Source organism: Sinocyclocheilus grahami, unplaced genomic scaffold, assembly GCF_001515645.1.
Source record: "Sinocyclocheilus grahami isolate Dianchi unplaced genomic scaffold, SAMN03320097.WGS_v1.1 scaffold601.1, whole genome shotgun sequence".
In the NCBI taxonomy this organism is placed as follows: Eukaryota; Metazoa; Chordata; class Actinopteri; order Cypriniformes; family Cyprinidae; genus Sinocyclocheilus; species Sinocyclocheilus grahami.
In genome coordinates, this window is record NW_015505780.1 from 49,635 (window position 1) to 68,512 (window position 18,878).

Consider the following 18,878-nt stretch of genomic DNA (forward strand, 5'->3'; position numbering starts at 1 on the left):
TCACTCATCATTCAGAGAATGCAGCTTCACTAAAGGACGTTTGCTAAGAAAAACAGCTTATAGTGCTGATCTAAGATCTGAAATATCTGTCGTTTTCAAAAGTACTAAAGACAAAGTCTAGCAATATGTCCTAACCCGGCAAGATGTGATCAGCTAGCAAATGATGAATCACTTTCATTTTAAGATGAGGTTTTCTTCTCCTGTAATGACAAGGCTGACCATTTCTTTTTAATTGCAGGAATTAGGAGTGCCAATATATTAAAATAATTAAATAAAATAATTATAGATCATTTCACTTTACAATTTTCAATAACAATGTTTTACAGGGCTTACACTTTTTATTATCAATTTACATGACTTTTCCAGACGTTTGTGATTACACTGATTCATTCGTTTTTTATTATTTACTCACAAATAGCAATTTCTAACACCCATATATATATATATATATATATATATATATATATATTTATATATTTATATATTAAGAATTTGCATGACTTTTTTAAAATTTACATTCAGGTCTAGAAATCACATTTTTAAAATCCCCTACATAACAAATAAAAAATACAAATATAATGGCAGCTTATATCTTGTTTTTCAGCTTTGTCACAATAAATGTTAAATGACCTCATAATGTTGCATGTAGAAAATGATTGTGGTTATTTTGCCATTTTTTATTTTAATCTTGTATATAAATTCCTTTAGAATGAAAAACACAAACACAGATCACTGCCATAGCTTGCACAACTTTATTTATATATATATATATACAGTTTCTTTCCCCAGGCAATCTATCTCATGAACAGTTAATGTTCTCCCATTGTGCAATTAAAGTACAGTATGTGCAATAACCTTATAATTATTTATCACCCTAAACCCTAGTACATCCCTACAACTTATTTAATTTTATTCTATTCCTATTCCATCTATACCACACCTGTACATACACATTATTCTTTTTTTGTGGTTTATATTTATGCGTATGTGTATTTTATTCACATCTAATTTGTATTATCTGTGTGTTGTTGTTGTCTCTGTGTACTGGAAGCTTGTGACACTATAACAAATTCCTTGTATGTGCAAACATACTTGGCAATAAAGCTCTTTCTGATTCTGATTCTGATATATATATATATATATTGATCTTTTATCTGCCTTTTTTGTGCTAAAATGTGATGTTTAGAAGTGTAATTAAAGAGATGGCATAAATCACGGATGATATTCATTCATCACACAAGTGGAATATAGTTTCTTAGTATGAATTAGTTTTTTTCTATTTTCCATTTTCATTTCCATTTTAGTTAGCTTTAGTAATTTTGTTGTAATTTTTTGTATTTTTTTAAATGTCTTAATAATTTTTATTCATTTTAATTTCAGTTTTAGTTATTTTAAGTTGAGAAATGTTTAAGCTTTTTAAGTTATTTTATTTTAGTTAACATTTATTTTATTTCCCGTAATACATTTTTTTTTTATATTTCGTTTTAATTTAGTTAGATTTTCCATGTTCATTTTATCAATAATAAGTCCTGCAGACAAAACTGACAGCGTTTCCTGAGAATGAGGGTTTTTTAATGTGGATTTGAATCATATTCTCTTTCTCTTTCAGAAATTCTCTTTCCATCAGCTCATCCGCGAGCAGTGACTCAGGGAACACTGAAGAGATACAAGACGAGTCGGACAAGGACGGAGAGACGGAGGGGCCAATCAGCTGATACCTGCCCAGTCTGGCCCCGCCCTCTTCCCCCCACGAGCTCCAATCAGCTCTCAGGCCTCCCAGCAATTGGCCAATGGCCTTACACTGAGGGACAGAGCCCACTCCCTCAAACCCCAAATCCTGTAGGTGCTTTAACGTCTCCGTGTCAGAGTGTCAATATCAATGCGTCACACGGTGCCACAGCTGTCACGGGACAGCCTAACTACGAATCAGATCGATCCCAGCTAAAATACATAACACAATACACTTGATCAAACCCGAAATCAAGCCCATATCTCGATAAGAAACCGGAAAACGTTCACACAATGTGAGTGATACACAAGACTGAAAGCCGATCAGACCAAAACGGACTGAACTCGCTGCGATCGAACACATCAGAATGAGTTCTTTAATATTTGTGGCTTTTTATTTTTCTAAAAACTATTTCAGAAATCAACAGTTTACTGCAGAAACACTTTGGCCTTTAAGCCTCGAACCCAGTTTGCGAATGTGGAAACAGCTCATGTTCTATGCAATCGGCCTTATTTTGTGATCTGTGTTTTCCCAGCTAACAAAAATACGCTCTAAGAATGTTTTGCTAACGTTCCCAGCTAGTTTTGAAAATGTTATTCCTGAATGTTCTCTGAACATCAAAATATCCAGGTTTCATCAAATTGTTGTAACCCTCTGGTGCTCTTCAGTAATTTTTTACCCACAAATTGTTTAAAAAAAATTTTTTTTTAGAATTTTTAATTCATCAGAATAGAATTAATCTTGGTAAAGGATTTGGCAATTGCTATGTGAAAAAAAAAATCATGATCAAAAAAATCAAATATATGGACATGATTCAAAAAGATTAAATGGTTGTGAAAAAAATAGTCCCATTTTTTGCAGTCAAAAATGTCCGCATTGGAAATGAATGGGAAACGAATTTCATCTAGTGGAAACGTTTGGTACTGCGCTCAAAGAAAATCTTACTGAAAGCTCGTTTTTTTGTGATATAAACTTCAAATTCGGAACACAACTTGTTTACGATTATGGTTTTAATTATATTGCAGTTTTAGAGTAAAACATGTTTCGGAAAATATGTATTATAACAATAAAGTTAAGCACCAGAAGGTTAAAACCTTTTTTTCCCCCTGGTTATGCGAACGTTAAGGGAACATTCCATTTTCTCATTTTGCGAACATTATGGAAATGTTACTTTTGAATGCTCTCTCAACGTTCTGAAACAATTAGTAACATTTAAAAAAAAAAAAATGTCAGATGAATGTCCAACTGAAAGATTTCAGAAAAAAACGTTTTGAGAACATTCTTAAAAACCAGATAACTTTAAACAAGCATTCTATTAACGTTACTGAAAGAACGTTTGTTGATAACTTTGAGAAAACCTTGCCAGAACGTTAGCAAAACGTTCCCTGTTAGCTGGGTTTGATTTGCCTTAGGCGATTTCATGTGTTATGTACTACGTTCACATGTTTTAATGTTTACACACTTAATGGCAGAATCTGTGGAACAGTGTCCCATCATTTTAAGCAGCAACCAATGATGATTGAAGCTTTTTTAAGAGTTACACACATCAGTATCTCAAATATTAAAGAACTATGTGCCTATATATACACATTGCAGGTTCATTTTGGATGGCCTTACTGCATTTCCACTACTTTCTAAAGTTGCACTCATTATAATCACGGGGGAGATTATCAAATATATTTTATTGATTGTATGAGGACTTGTCTAAGCAGTTTCTTTGTTAGGTTATATAGTTAGAAGAGTTTTCAGGTGGAGGTTTTTATTCTATATAGACCATGTTGGGTGTATCTGAAATTATACCCATGTCTATAAATATATGTAGATAAAAAAATTTCAAATTATGGCATTAAGCCCTCACAGTGGCCACTGTTCCATACAGATTCAGGTTTGTTTTCATGGATATGGTTTGTGTATATAGACCATGTTGGGTGTATCTGAAACTATACCCATGTCTATAAATATATGTAGATAAAAAAATGTCAAATTATGGCATTAAGCCCTCACAGTGGCCACTGTTCCATACAGATTCAGGTTTGTTTTCATGGATATGGTTTGTTAATATAATTGCCTTTTTGTTTATTTTGCTTGGTCTTTTTTGGCTCTTTATATTTGGCATTTTTAGCTTATACACTACTGGTCAAATGTTTGGAAGAATTAAGATTTTTTAATGTTTTTGAAAGAAGTCTCTCCTGCTCCTTATTTCATCAAAACACAAACATGTGAAGCAGCACAAGTGTTTTCAACATTGATAATAATCAGAAATGTTTCTTTAGCAGCAAATCAGCATATTAGAATGATTTCCGAAGGATCATGTGACACTGAAGACTGGAGTAATGATGCTGAAAATTCAGCTTTGCATCACAGGAAAAAAATGACAATTTAATATATATTCAAATAGAAACAGTTATTTGAAATTGTAATAACATTTCAGAATATTTACTATTTTTACTGTATTTTTGCTCAAATAAATGTAGCTTTGGTGAGCAGAAGAGTCTTCTTTCCAATTAATTATTCCAAATGTTTGACCAGTAGTGTACATTCCTTGGTTAAAAATTGTGTTCATACATATTATTTTAAACATATTAATCTGAAATATGGGGAAATTTGATGGGTTTTATTAATAGATCGGTGATTTAATTATAAGCTCAAAGATGTAATTATAAGCTCAAAATATGGTCGCAAAAGGTTTTTAAAAACATATTTTATAGTAAATAAGTTGGTGGGCATCATTTTTGTTTATTCGTTTTACAACATATTAATTTAGCTAAAGAGTTGATATCATATATTATCAAATCATCTGTACATTTTGGAATTTAGTTTGTGTATTTGATTTCCTAACTTATCAAAGATTGGGGAAAAAATCTGGCTTTTGAATTTTATAATATATAAAATTCATCTGATTTTATAATATTCTGGGTATCCGGGGTTAATTTGGATGCTTTTCCCTGAAAAAAATTAAACATGCACTTATAGGAGTCTTTGCCTTTCGAAACACTGTTAGCCTATTTTGTATTGTTTATGGTGAAAATCAAGCTATTTTTTTGTCTGAATCTGAATCCATAACATGGGTCAGATGTCTCATCTCAAAATCAATTGTATGGTTTTTGAACAAAAAAATGGGAAAAGGGCAGTATCACAAGGTGAATTACCACACAAAATCATAAGCTGAAAAAATGTTTTTTTCTGATTTAATTCCATTGTGTTTTTATAGAAGAAAAGTGAGAATTATCTCTGTAAAGTATCCTAAGCAAAGGTATGAGTTGGTAAACGTCTTTTAGAAGTTATTAAGCTTGAATGTTGTATTTGAAAAGAACTTACTAATTGAAACTGCATGAGAAAGTAATGCTGTCATCATATTTGTGTTTTTGTCAATTTAATAAAAGCACAAAATGGCAGCAAATGTAGGTTAAAATTTCTGCAGTGATGGGCTCATATAGCGCAAACTTTCATAAGCATAAAGCCAGAAACATACTTGATCAATTTCAGAACACAACAACACAAAGTTTGAGTTTGTGTAGCATTTGACTTCACATATTTGCATAGAGTATGTTTCAAGCCTAACATTTTGTCTTCAAATCAAATATGCTGTTTTTCTTTACCCTTGTGCTTTACCTAATTTGGTGTTACCGGTCAACAAAACAACAACAGCATTTTAAAAATGGCTTGTAAATCTCTCATTATGCTGTATAATCTCCAGCGCTGGGTAGATTATTTACAAACTGTAGTCCATGATTACAAATTACATAACGGAAAATGTAGTTAATTAGTAGCGTAATCTGTTGTATTACACATATTAGGTAATGTATTCTGAGTACTCTTTGATTACTTTTAGATTACTTTTGAACTAACTCTTAAAGGGGTCCTATTATGCTCTTTTACAAAGTCTTGATTTTGTTTTGGGGGTGTACTAGAACATGCTCTCATGCTTGGTGGTTCGAAAAACGCATTATTTTTCACATAATTTACATTATTAAAATACCGTTCTCCCCATCCTGGCACAAACGGCTCGATTAGTTCCGGCTTTGATGAAGGTCTGCCTTCCGAAAAACAAAATGTGTTGCATTCACATTTCTGCAGGCGGGAATTCTTTTTAATGATATTCTAATGAGCCGCTTTGTGATATCACAAAGCCCGGAAAACAAACGCTGTAGTCCAAACGAGCCGTTCGTTGTAGTTCTTTAAAAGGGATTTTAAAAAAAAGGAAATATCTCCCTTTGGAGTGGACTTTGAGATTTGTAACTTTCTAGATCTTTTTTTATGCCCAAACATACACACTACACACTGACTAAAATTAAAAAAGTGAAAAAGCATAATAGGACCCCTTTAAGAAAATATTTCCCATTTTTTGTTATCAACATCAAGAAGTGCTTTAAACACCAAATTGAGGTTCTTGAGGTGATGAAAAGCTAATTAATTTTAATCATAAAAATGTCAAATTTTAATGCAGGCGGCCTGTATAATTGTGTGGCCTGTATAATTATAGTCACCTGACTAGTGGATACTTAATTTTTGGAATCTGCAGTTTACATGTAATCAGTTACTACCCAGCACTAATTGTCACCAAATCTTGGAATCAATCAAATGTGAACTTGTTTTCTTTCAGTTAGCTAAGGTTTTGTATTTCTTTTTGGAACTGACTGGCCATCTGAGCTTATTCACCTCAGTTTTTGAGTAAAAAAAATCATTATTTGTGGATAATTCTGTCAATGTTTGCTCAAAAATGTAAGTGCATTAGCTCAAACCTGTTCTAATTAAAGCAAAACAAGTTGTTAAAAAGATTGAATACAATATTTGGTAATAATATAGTATAACGAGAAGAAATTTCTAAGGAATTTTTTTGTAAGCCGGTCATTTTTGAAGAAGACCACATGTGTAACAAGGTGGGGGGAAACAATAACACAAAAGTACAAAAATTAACAACAAATTTTAAGTTGTTACACCATCTCTGTGAGCAAAGTCAGTACATTTTAGTCCAATTCGATAACATTGCCTAGGAATTTCAGGTAAAAGAAAATCCTCAATGGGTTAAAATGACCGGAACACACAATGAGTTAAGAATGGTAAATGTTTTGCATTCACATCAAGATTTGCCTTTATCAATGAATGTACAGAATATCAGATGCGGTCGTTAGTAGAACATGTTATTTATTTCATCAGACAGAAGATGAAACACGTTGGATTTTTTCATTCTCATGGGTTTTGACCGTATGAGCTCAGATTTGGACCATTCTGATCTGGACTGAAGTCGGGGTTTGCCCATATGCCAAGCTGAGTACACAATAACTTTGCACAATTACTTTTGAAATGAATATGGAATTTCTAATAAAGCATAAAACACCAGTTTATTAGACCCCCTTCATCGTACCAGCATCAGCCGGTTTTACTGAAAGCCTACGAAAGAGTTTCAGTTTCTGACTTTAGCAACATCTGTGGCCTAAATCCTTCTCATAGTACTGTTTATTATCTTTTTATTTGTATGATAATTACTTTGACATCTGAAATGATCAGTATAGGTACATTAGAACAATTATATGTTGTCTTTATTATTTGTTTTTGCTGCAAATGAATTTTCCTGGTGTGTGAGCTACTGGTGTATGTTTCAAAATAATGAATGTATTTGGTGCTGGGGTCAAAAAAATAAATAAATAAACGTAATTGATTAATTTGCATTGTTCAGGTCCTTTTTATTTTGTTCATAATGATTCTGTTTTAAGAAACCCATATTTAATTAGTGTTTATGTTTAAGGCCATAAATGTATAGCATGTGTTCATTAAAAACGAGATTAAATTAATTATTATTATTATTATATTTTTTGAAAATCTAAAAATGCAGAAAGTTTCCTGTAAGGGGTAGGTTTAGGGGTAGGGTTGGTGTAGGGCATTAATAATAAAAAAGTATAATAATCTCAGAGAAAGTCATTTTTAGTCTTTTTCATTTTTATTAATAATTTAATAATAATTTATGAATTTACTGTTTCATTTTTTTATTCGTTTATTACAGACCGTATATTCTATTGCCCTACACCAACCCTACCCCTAAACCTACCCCTCACAGGAGACTTTCTGCATTTTTAGATTTTCAAAAAACTTCATTTAAAACAGGTACACACACACACACACACACACACAATGCTCTCCACAAAAGTAAAACTCCCGCCAAATTTGGTATGTGCCTATGTGGGGGCGTGGTTAAGGAGTAAATATATTTAACCCCCGAAAATAAAAATAATTCTGCGTAAAAACGAGATTAAACCCTTAATTTTACTCCGGAACACAACACTGGCAAGTAAGCATAAAATATTGTAATCTTTTATAAATAGAAACACTGTATGAGAAACGACTTTTATGTTTGACTGACTTCCTTACCGGAAGTGGTAGGTCTCCATGTCGCTGCCTGTGATCTTGTAGAATTTAAAGCAACAAGATCGCATTTTAGCGTTATAGTTTCTCAATGGGAGGATATTAATTTTTAATTGTGTTGATTAAACATGCTACGCGTGAGATCTGTCATCTGGCAGTCTTGGAAGGGGTATGTATGCATGCATGCAGCTGCACATGGACTCACACATGACTTTCACTGTGAGAGAGTAACTTACACTTATTCTGAAGAGTTGCTGACATGTGTCAACTTATGCATTGAATTATAGTAATATTCGTACGCCTGTGCATTATTATGGGATGTGAGCAAGTGCTGGAAGTTTCCATTTTACGTGCAAGTGAGCAGGCAGACTGTGAATATATTCATAAACATAATCCACATACTGAGACTCTGTACACATATATAAAGAAGCCTTTTCTGCTCAGCAAAGCTGCATTTATTTGATCAAATATACAATAAAAACTGTAATATTGTGAAATATTATTACCATTTAAAATAGCTGTTTTCTATGACAGTAGATTGTAAAATGTAATTTATTTCTGTGATCAAAGCTGTATTTTCAGCATCATTACTCCAGTCTTCAGAGTCACATGATCTTCAGAAATCATTCTAATATGCTGATTTGCTGCTCAAGAAACATTTCTGATTATTATTAATGCTGAAAACTGCTTCATATTTATGTGGAAACAGTGATGCATTTTATTTTTCTGGATTCTTTGATTAATATAAAGTTTAAAAGAACAGCGTTTATTTGAAATGGAAATCTTTTATAACATTATGAATGTTTTACTGTCACATTTGATCACTTTTAATGCATGCTTGCTGAATAAAAGTATATCGTTTTTCTAAATCTCGCTTAATTTTCGAATGGTGGTGTATCACGGTTTCCACAAAAATATGAAGCTGAACTCTACGGGTGTGTAATACACTGTATAATAAACTGCCGAGATGTCAAGTGAACTACCGCAGCTGTCTAACAACTGCATGCATTACACACTAAAGTGACCCAATTGTCTCCTGTTATGGATTTACAGCAAGTTATTCTTCTAGTTGACTTTATATAAGTTACTGATTGAGAGGCTTGTGTCTCGTGTGACTAAACCAGATCAATAAAAAGAGAACTATTGAAGAGCAACAGCAAGTTTGTTGGTTTTGTTCCTCTGCAGGTTCAAGACCTTCCCGTGTGCAGCTGTGGAGGTGAAGAATGAGCCCATTCTGGGGTTCAGAGAGGGCAGTAACGAGAGATTAGAACTGGAGACGGTGAAGCACACATCACACACTGTCTCTGATGTCCCAGTACACTACACATGTGCATATCTGATTGACCGTCTCTGTTTTACTTTGTTCATCAGGCATTACAAAACCTGAAGGGAAGGACGGAAGAGATTCCATGTGTGGTTGGAAATGAAGAAGTCTGGACCAAAGATGTCAGATACCAGCTGTCTGTGAGTTCATCTTTTCACGTTTATCAGGTTTATTTGTATAGCGCTTTTCACGATACAAATCGTTTCTCTGGTTTCTGTACGAACATGTGATCTGTTGCTAGTACCTCTGGAATACTTGATTGTTCATCATGGCATGAAATATGATTAATATTACTATTATTCCACACACAACATATGCAGTCTCTTTCTTTTCTCATTATAAAATAATTTCAAATTAAATGAACGTTTAACATTATTATTGTCATTATTACAAATATTTGTTATTATAATACAATTATTTACATAATATTTTTTCTATATTAAGATATTATTTTAAGATCAATTATTTATTATTTAAAATCAATTTATTATTATTGTTATATTTTTCTATATTGTACTTTACATAAAAAATGTCAGCTTTTCAATATCAATAAGGTAAATTCGGGGGGGTCCAATTAATATTAATTTTTATTATTTTTTTTTTCTATTGTCCTTTAAATAAAATAATTTCAATTTAAATCAATATTTAAGATAATTTTATTTTAAAAAATTCTGTGTTGTACTTTTCATAAAATAATGTCAACTTTTCAATATCAATATTTAAGGTTCATTTCAAATCTATAAAGGTCAATTAAGGGTCCATTTATTATTTTTTATTATATTTTTCTGCTTTAAATGAAATTATTTCAAAATGAATATTTAAAATAAAATAAATAAAATATTTAAGGTCCATTTATTTAAATAAACCTCTCTCCAAACAATCACAGAACAGTGTGGTTTTATTTTATTTTATTGGTTACATTTTATATTATGATGTTGTATTAGTTATAGTTTTGTGTGATTTCTGTCTGTTTTAATTTGTTTCGTTTTTTTCCTCCTTTTAGCCGTTCAACCACTCTCACAAAGTGTCCAAGTTCTGCTATGCTGATAAGGTACAGTATGTTGATACTGTAACTCATAACATTGACATGAGGAAATACTGCAAGTGTGTTTCAGCAGTATTTGACAGTTTACTTCAACTCGTAAAATCCATTTTAAAGGTTTAATTTAGCATGGAATGAGGTTGGTTTTGTTCATTATTTCTCTGGTTGTGTCTTCAGGAGCTGATAAATAAAGCCATTGAGGCCTCGGTCGCTGCTCGAAGGGAATGGGATCTTAAACCCGTTGCGGATCGAGCCCAGATCTTCTTCAAAGCTGCTGACACCATCAGTGGACCCAAGAGAGCAGACGTTCTGGCCAAGACCATGATCGGACAGGTGCATTTTCACAAACATCCATTGCACATTTGGAACTGGTTACTACTAGTTGTCTGATGTTAACCAGTCCGACACACCTTTGCACGTGGGATTATTTCTGCTGGCTTTCCATGAATCTACTGATCTTTGCTCCGTGTCTCAGGGTAAGACTGTGGTCCAGGCTGAGATTGACGCTGCTGCAGAACTCATTGACTTCTTCAGGTTCAATGCCAAACATGCGATGGAGCTGGAGCAGCAGCAGCCGTTAGACAGCGATGGAAGTACTAACACAATGCTGTACCGTGGACTGGAGGTGGCGTCACTACTGTGGCGTTTCCTAAAAATTCAGATAATTACATAACAGATTTGTCTGCACAAGCCATTATTTGGTATTAACTTGATTTGTACTTGTTTTAGGGATTTGTAGCCGCTGTTGCACCATTTAACTTCACAGCGATTGGTGGAAACCTGGCCGGCACCCCTGCTATCATGGTGATTTTGGCTGTTTATTTTGTATAGCGCTTTATGCAATACAGGTTGTTTAATAAACAGGAAAATTACAATGTTAATGTTGCACAAGTCTTCAATTATGTAACAAATTCAATTTCAAAAAGACAACAGTGTCATTATTCATTATTAGGTTTAGTTTTAATAAAAGTGCAAAATTCATCAGTTATAAAATAAGTTCACCTATAAGCAGAGCAGTCTAATCAATAATATTACTGAATATTAACAGCCTTTTAATCTTCTCTTTTAAAAGACTATTTCAAATTGTCTGTATTAAAGGAAAGTTCACCAAAAAATGAACATTTGCTGAAAATGTACTACTCCTCAGGTTATCCCAAATGTAGATGAGTTTGTTTCTTCATCATATTTGGAGAAATGTAGCATTGCATCACTTGTTCACCAATGGATGCTCTGCAGTGAATGGGTGCCGTCAGAATGAGAGTCCAAACAGCTGATAAAAACACCACAATAATCCACAAGTAATCCACACCACTCCAGTCCATCAGTTAACGTCTTGTGAAACCAAAAGCTGCGTGTTTGTAAGAAACAAATCCATCATTAAGATGTTTTTATCTTCAAACCATTGCTTCTGGCCAAAATACGAATCCATAATCCATAATATTGCTTTCTTGTCTGAATCATAAGAGAAATCTGCACAGATCAAGCACCATTTACAAGCAAAAACAGTCCAAAACACTCCTAAACAAATATGTGTTTGGATTTTGATGTGAGAGGACAGCAGGAGATGGACTTTTTCACTGGAGGAATCGTTATTATGGATTATGGACTCATATTTTGGCCAGAAGCATTGATGTAAAGTTAAAAATGTCTTAATGATGGATTTATTTCTTACAAACACGCAGCTTTTCACTTCACAAGACGTTAACTGATGGACTGGAGTGCTGTGGATTATTGTGATGTTTTTATCAGCTGTTTGGACTCTCATTCTGACGGCACCCATTCACTGCAGAGCATCCATTGCTGAGCAAGTGATGCAATGCTACATTTCTCCAAATCTGATGAAGAAACAAACTACATGTTGGATGACTTTAGCAAATTTAGCAAATTTTCATTTTGGGATGAACTATTCTTTTAAAATCGTTTAGCAGTGACATGCATTAACACTTGAGTGGCTTTGTCACATATATGCATTCAGGGTAACGTGGTGTTGTGGAAACCCAGTGACACGGCCATGTCTGCCAGCTACGCCGTCTATAAGATCCTGAGAGAGTCTGGATTGCCACCCAATATCATCCAGTTCATCCCAGCCGATGGTCCAGTGTTTGGAGACACCATCACGGCCTCCGAGCACCTGGCGGGTGTTAATTTCACTGGCAGTGTGCCGTACGTCTCTTTCTAAGCTTGTTGATTCAGTCAGACAGTATGTAACGTGATTGCGTTACGCTTATCTTTAGTAACCTTCTGTCTGAAATAAAGTTTGTCAGACTTTGTGGTCTCACAGTGCAAAGTGGATGTTTTGCATGGTTCAGCCCTAAAACTTGTAGGATTTTATCCTACACTACTGTGCAAACATTTGGAGTCTGTAAGGTTGTTGTTGTTTTTATGTTTTTGTCTCTTACGCTTACCAAGGCAACATTTATTTGATCAAATATACAGTAAAAGCAGTAATATTGTGAAATATTTCAATTTAAAATAACTGGTTCTATTTTAATATATAGTAAAATGTAATTTATTTCTGTGATCAAAGCTGTATTTTCAGCATCATTACTCCAGTCTTCAGTGTCACATGATCCTTCAGAAATCATTCTAATATGCTGATTTGTTGCTTAAGAAACATTATTATTATTATTAGCAATGTTCTGCTGCTTTATATATTTTTGGAAACTGATGTATAATTTCTTTATATTTTTTTCAGAACTTTCAAACGATTGTGGAAACAGGTTGCCCAAAATCTAGATATCTACAGGAATTTCCCTCGTGTCGCTGGAGGTTTGTTAGGATTAAATTCTAATGGCGTTTGTGTAAAAAGTGTTTGATTTATTTTCTCGTGCTTGTTTTAGAATGTGGTGGCAAGAACTTCCACTTTGTGCACAAGTCACTTAAAATAAAAAAAAAAATAAAAAAGTGTTTGATTTATTTTCTCGTGCTTGTTTTAGAATGTGGTGGCAAGAACTTCCACTTTGTGCACAAGTCCGCAGAAGTTCGTAGCGTGGTGACCGGCAGCATCCGCTCGGCGTTTGAGTACGGAGGACAGAAGTGTTCGGCCTGTTCCAGGATGTACGTACCAGACTCACTGTGGCCTCAGATCAAACTGCAGCTCCTGGATGTGCTCAAACAGATCAAAGTGGGAGACGTAAGTGCAGAGAGTTTTGCCAGTTTCAGCAGATCAAGGCTGAATGCTTAGTATAGTCCAAAACCGTTCATGTGACACAGGCTGTGGTGGACAGTGTTTTTACTTTGTTACCATACTTAAGTACATTTTTAGTACAAGTGTAAAATCTGTACTTTATCTCAGTATTTTTATTTTGAGGAACGTTAACTTTTACCTCACTACATTCCTAAGCATAATATCCAGGGATGCACATAAGTGGTGCGCATGCATGGGTGAAATTAAAAATGCACGGGTTAAATAAGTTCAGACTGCTCATTTGCGTACCAACATGATTGACAGCTGTTAATGCACAATCACCGTTTTAGATCGACTAACTGTAATACTGTATAAGATTTTAAATCTGCTGTAAAAGGGCGAGCTGTTTACGCCCACTGTATGTTCCTGTGGCTCAGTGGTAGAGCATTGCGTTAGCAGCACAAAAGGTCCTGGGTTCAATTCCCAGGGAACACACATACTGGTAAAAGATGTATAACCTGAATACACTGTAAGTCGCTTTGGATAAAAGCACCTGCTAAATGCATCAATTATTATTAATTTATTATTATGAAATGCTTGTCCACATTTGTGTATCCCCGTCTCAGCAGGGAAGATTTTAGGTAAAAATGAAAAATAACATTAAAATAATGCAAATGAATACCCATGCATCTTCCCCATTGCCAAAGCAGTTTTAAACTAGTATGTTTGCATAGCGTTCTTCTTAAAATGTCATACATTTTGCCTTATGTGGCATCTGTTTTTACACTATATTGTCAACACGCATTTAGTTTTTTCCTCATTTTTAAATACTACATGTTACATATATTTTTTTTCACTTGTTTGAACAAAGTAGTAACACCAAAAGTAGTAAAACAAAGTAGTATAAAGCAACACCAACCTAAATTGATATTTTAATATATTTAATGTTTTGATAGTGACCCAGTAACTGCCATTTTCTGTTTCATTTCACAGCCAGTTGAAGATTTCAGTACGTTCTTCTCCGCAGTTATTGATGACAAGGTACAAACCAACAACCTATTAATCCACTAACAAGTAAATGTATCACATTCTTGCTCATGTAATAAACACTCAATGTCTTTCCCAAGTCCTTCTCCAGGATCAAGGGATGGCTGGAACACGCCAAAACCTCTCCACATCTGAAGATCATCGCTGGAGGAAACTGTGATGATAAGAAAGGATATTTCGTGGAACCCACCATCATTGAAACCACCGACCCACAGGAGAAAATCATGAATGAGGTATAAAACTTGTTGCATGCACAATTGCACAACGGTTCTCACGTTGATTTGGTTTTTGAGCGGTCAGGATTACAGTCACACACACACACACACACACAGGCTCAGGGCGGTGAATGGATGGATTTCGGTTTGTTTAGATGAACCGATCTCTTCCATTTATCCTCATTTAATGCTTATCTTCACAAACGGATGGTCTAATAACATACCAGGATCCGATTAGATCCACCATTTGCTTTAAATGAATACCTGACATTATAAATAGTAATTATGTTTGACTTTTTTTTTTCACAATTGCGAATTTATATCTCACAATTATAAGTTCTAAACTTGTAATTGCTAGTTTACATCTCGTAATTCTGACCTTTTTTTCTGAATTCACATCTTGCAGTTGTTGTTGTTTGTTTGTTTTTGTTCCGACACGGAAAAAAAATAAAGGTAAATGCACTGTTTTATATCACAATTCCGACTTTTTTTCTCGCAATTCAAAAGAAGAAAGTCATAATTGTCTCAACTTAATTTTTTTATTCCAATGGCGGAAATAAGCTTCCATAGAACTGCAAGTACCAGTCAAAATCAGTGAATATAAAATATCTCATATATATTCTTTGCATTTTCAGGAGGTCTTCGGGCCTATCCTGACAGTTTATGTTTACCCTGAAAACGACTACAAGAAGGTCCTGCATTTAATAGACAACACTTCTCCGTACGCCCTGACAGGAGCCATCTTTTCCCAAGATAAGTGAGTGCAGCTCCATTTCATCATGTTCACTATCAGCTGCTGGCCCAGATTAAGATCAGCACATTCCTGACTTTTTTGGAGGATGTCCAGACATAGAATTATACATCATTAAAATACATTTATAATGTGGTTGCTTGTTTCAGGGCTGTTATTGATGAGGCAGGAGAGGCCTTGAGAAACGCTGCTGGAAATTATTATGTCAATGACAAATCGACCGGATCCATTGTGGCCCAGCAGCCTTTTGGTGGCGCCAGAGCATCAGGTAAACCACAACCCATCGACCGACCAAAGGAATGATCCTTTTTTCTTTCTTTTTTTACTTAAAAAAAGTGAAATATAAGTGCAAGTCAAAATCAGTGAATATACCTCCAAATATATTCTTCGCTTAAAAAAAATATTCACATCTCTTGCCTGCAGAATTGCTTTAAACATTATAAAGAAATAATTATTTTGTTTAAAAAATGTTTGGGAAAAAATTTACTTATTGGTCAATTTTTTATGTTTCTTAAAATATTATTTTACATTTTTAACTAAAATTTAAAAATAAAAAAATTTTAATCAAAAAACAAGTGAAATATAAATGCAAGTCAAAATAAGTGAATATAAAATATCTCAAATATATTCTTTGCTTAAAAAAACGTAACATTTCTTGCTTTCAGATTCACCTTAAAAGACTACTTAACATTAAAAAGAAGTTTAAAAATGTGCAAACAGAAATGCAAGCAAAATGTTTTTCTAAAAAGTAATTGTAAATCTTTTCAGGCACCAACGACAAGCCCGGCGGCCCACACTATGTCCTCCGATGGACGTCCCCGCAGGTCGTCAAGCAAACCCACGTGCCCCTTACAGAGTGGAAGTATCCCTACATGGGCTAAGAGATCATGAATCAAATGCTTTCCTTCCCTAAATCCCTCCATCAAGACTCAGAAAGCAATCAATCCCCTCCTTAATTAACCTGAAAATGCAGTTGAGGGTCCATTAAACTGTTCAAACAGAAAACCGCCCTCTGCTGGTGAAGCTTTGAACATGCAAGACCACCAGAAACCAGCAGCGACGGCTCGAGCTGGTGTGAATGTACTGAAGGAACTGCACATCTTTGCAGATTTCCGTTGCCTCTGGTGTCCGTCCGATCTTTAGATATCACTGAATCATTCATACGAGGAATTATGAGTTCTAACAAACCTGGGAAATGCACTGAAAAGGTTTCACTTTAATCTCTTATCATTTCGCTGTGTGATTATCTTTCAAAATTATGTCTAGGCAGTAAACAGAGATCTATGATTTTATGATTGTCGAATAAGTGGAAGGAAACAGTTTCCATGTCGTTACATTTATAATGATTTGATGAGCTCTTTTAAATGATTAGAATTACATGTGACATTCTAATTGAAATCTGTAGCATTCTAATAGAATGTGCATAGAAGTGTGTTCTGTTAGCAAGGTATTGAAAACAGTCTAAATATCCTTCATTGGCAGTGCAATGCAATCTAACAACTTACTGTGCCTCAATAAACACTTGGTGTGGATCATGGATTTATTTGTGACTTTCGACATGAAATAAGACTTTCTGGGCCTCCATACAGATCCAATCTGCTTTATTTGCTTTTATTTTCATGCTATTTAGACTTGCTGCTGACACCTTGAATTTTCAAGGTTTATTGCTACATTGTTTTGCAGATCTGCTCTTCATAAAGACCTCAGATTTATGACACAGAAGAAGGCTCGAGTGAAGAGATTTACCTCTAACAAATCCTAAAGATGCTATTTAAACTTATGTATAAAATTCCAAACAGACTTATTTTTGGTAATATTTATAGTTATTTTAGTCATTTATATACTACTATATGCACAGTATTTATTAATATTTTGAATTAGATTTGTATTTTTATATTTTCTGTTTGTCATTTAATTTAAGCCTGTGCTTTGGTCATTTTTGGTATTTTATTTATATAGTTTATAGTTAGTTGCCAAGGCAACATTTCAAATTTTCATGTTATTTTTGAAAGTTTATTTTGAATTATATTTTACTTTTGTATTTTCTGATTTCTTTTTAATTTTAATTTAAGTTTGTGCTTTTGCCATTTTTATTAGTTTAGTTTGAGTTTAGTGTTTTTATTAGTTCAACTTATTTTATTTTAATTATTTGCCAAGGCAACATTTCTCATTTTGATTAGTTTTTTAACAATATTTATATTTTGTTAAAAGATTGATTTCAATTAAAGAAAACCATTAACAACAACACAAATGGCTCTAGCTTTTAAGTCTGCATAGAGTTCCACAAAAATCTACTGATTCTTTATTATTACTATTTCCTACATTTTAGAATAATAATTTTTTTTTGTATTTTTATATTTTCTGTTTTTATTTTAATTTTAAAGTTTTTGTGATTTTTATTTTTATATTTTCTGTTTTTATTTTAATTTTAAAGTTTTTGTGAATTTTATTTTTATATATATATATATATATATATATTTTTTAATTTTAGTTAAAGTTTGTGAGTTTTTGTCCTATTTTTGTTCTGTTTATCAGTTTTATTTTTATTTATCTCTTTTTATTTCAGTTTTAGTTATTCAAGTTAAACTAAATGAAAATGGGAAATGTTGCACAGCTGAAATAAAATAAGTTTACTTTTTTATTTATTTTATTTCAGTTATTGTTTATTTCAAGTAACAATTTTTTTATGGTTAGTTTCAGTTCACTAAACTAACTTGTTTCGTTTTTTTCCTGAAAAAGCTGTGGGTTCCAGAATAAAAATGAAAATGATAAAAATAATTTGTAAAGATGTACAGAACCAGAACCATAAACAGAAACGTTTGTAATTTTAATTTGTAGCAACATTTCTCATTTTGATTAGTTTTTTAACAATATTTATATTTTGATTTTGTGATATTTATTTTTATATTTTCTGTTTTTATTTTAATTTTAAAGTTTTTGTGATTTTTATTTTTATATTTTGTTTTTATTTTAATTTTAAAGTTTTTGTGAATTTTATTTTTATATTTATATATATATTTTTTTTAAATTTTAGTTAAAGTTTGTGTGAGATTTTGTCCTATTTTTGTTCTGTTTATCAGTTTTATTTTTATTTATCTCTTTTTATTTCAGTTTTAGTTATTCAAGTTAAACTAAATGAAAATGGGAAATGTTGCACAGCTGAAATAAAATAAGTTTACTTTTTTATTTATTTTATTTCAGTTATTGTTTATTTCAAGTAACAATTTTTTTATGGTTAGTTTCAGTTCACTAAACTAACTTGTTTCGTTTTTTTCCTGAAAAA

At 32.9% G+C, this 18,878-nt stretch overlaps 2 protein-coding genes across 6 annotated transcripts in view; both read left to right on the forward strand.

Annotated features, from left to right (window-relative positions):
• Positions 1 to 3,345, forward strand: part of iffo2b (intermediate filament family orphan 2b) — a 39,875-nt gene extending 36,530 nt beyond the window's left edge. For all 5 annotated transcript variants that reach the window (XM_016240815.1, XM_016240817.1, XM_016240816.1 and 2 more), the window contains one exon: positions 1,610 to 3,345. In XM_016240815.1, the coding sequence (XP_016096301.1) occupies positions 1,610 to 1,715 (106 nt within the window). In that variant the 3' untranslated portion in view covers positions 1,716 to 3,345. The remainder of the gene's footprint in view (positions 1 to 1,609) is intronic.
• Positions 3,346 to 8,092: 4,747 nt separating this feature from the next.
• Positions 8,093 to 17,203, forward strand: aldh4a1 (aldehyde dehydrogenase 4 family, member A1). Its single transcript, XM_016240820.1, has 15 exons — positions 8,093 to 8,258; positions 9,275 to 9,368; positions 9,461 to 9,553; positions 10,417 to 10,464; positions 10,633 to 10,788; positions 10,931 to 11,080; positions 11,185 to 11,259; positions 12,431 to 12,618; positions 13,151 to 13,224; positions 13,392 to 13,588; positions 14,576 to 14,623; positions 14,710 to 14,862; positions 15,480 to 15,601; positions 15,745 to 15,863; positions 16,364 to 17,203. The coding sequence occupies exons 1-15, from the start codon at positions 8,218 to 8,220 to the stop codon at positions 16,474 to 16,476; spliced, it is 1,671 nt and encodes a 556-aa protein (XP_016096306.1). The 5' UTR covers positions 8,093 to 8,217; the 3' UTR covers positions 16,477 to 17,203.
• Positions 17,204 to 18,878: the final 1,675 nt, after the last annotated feature.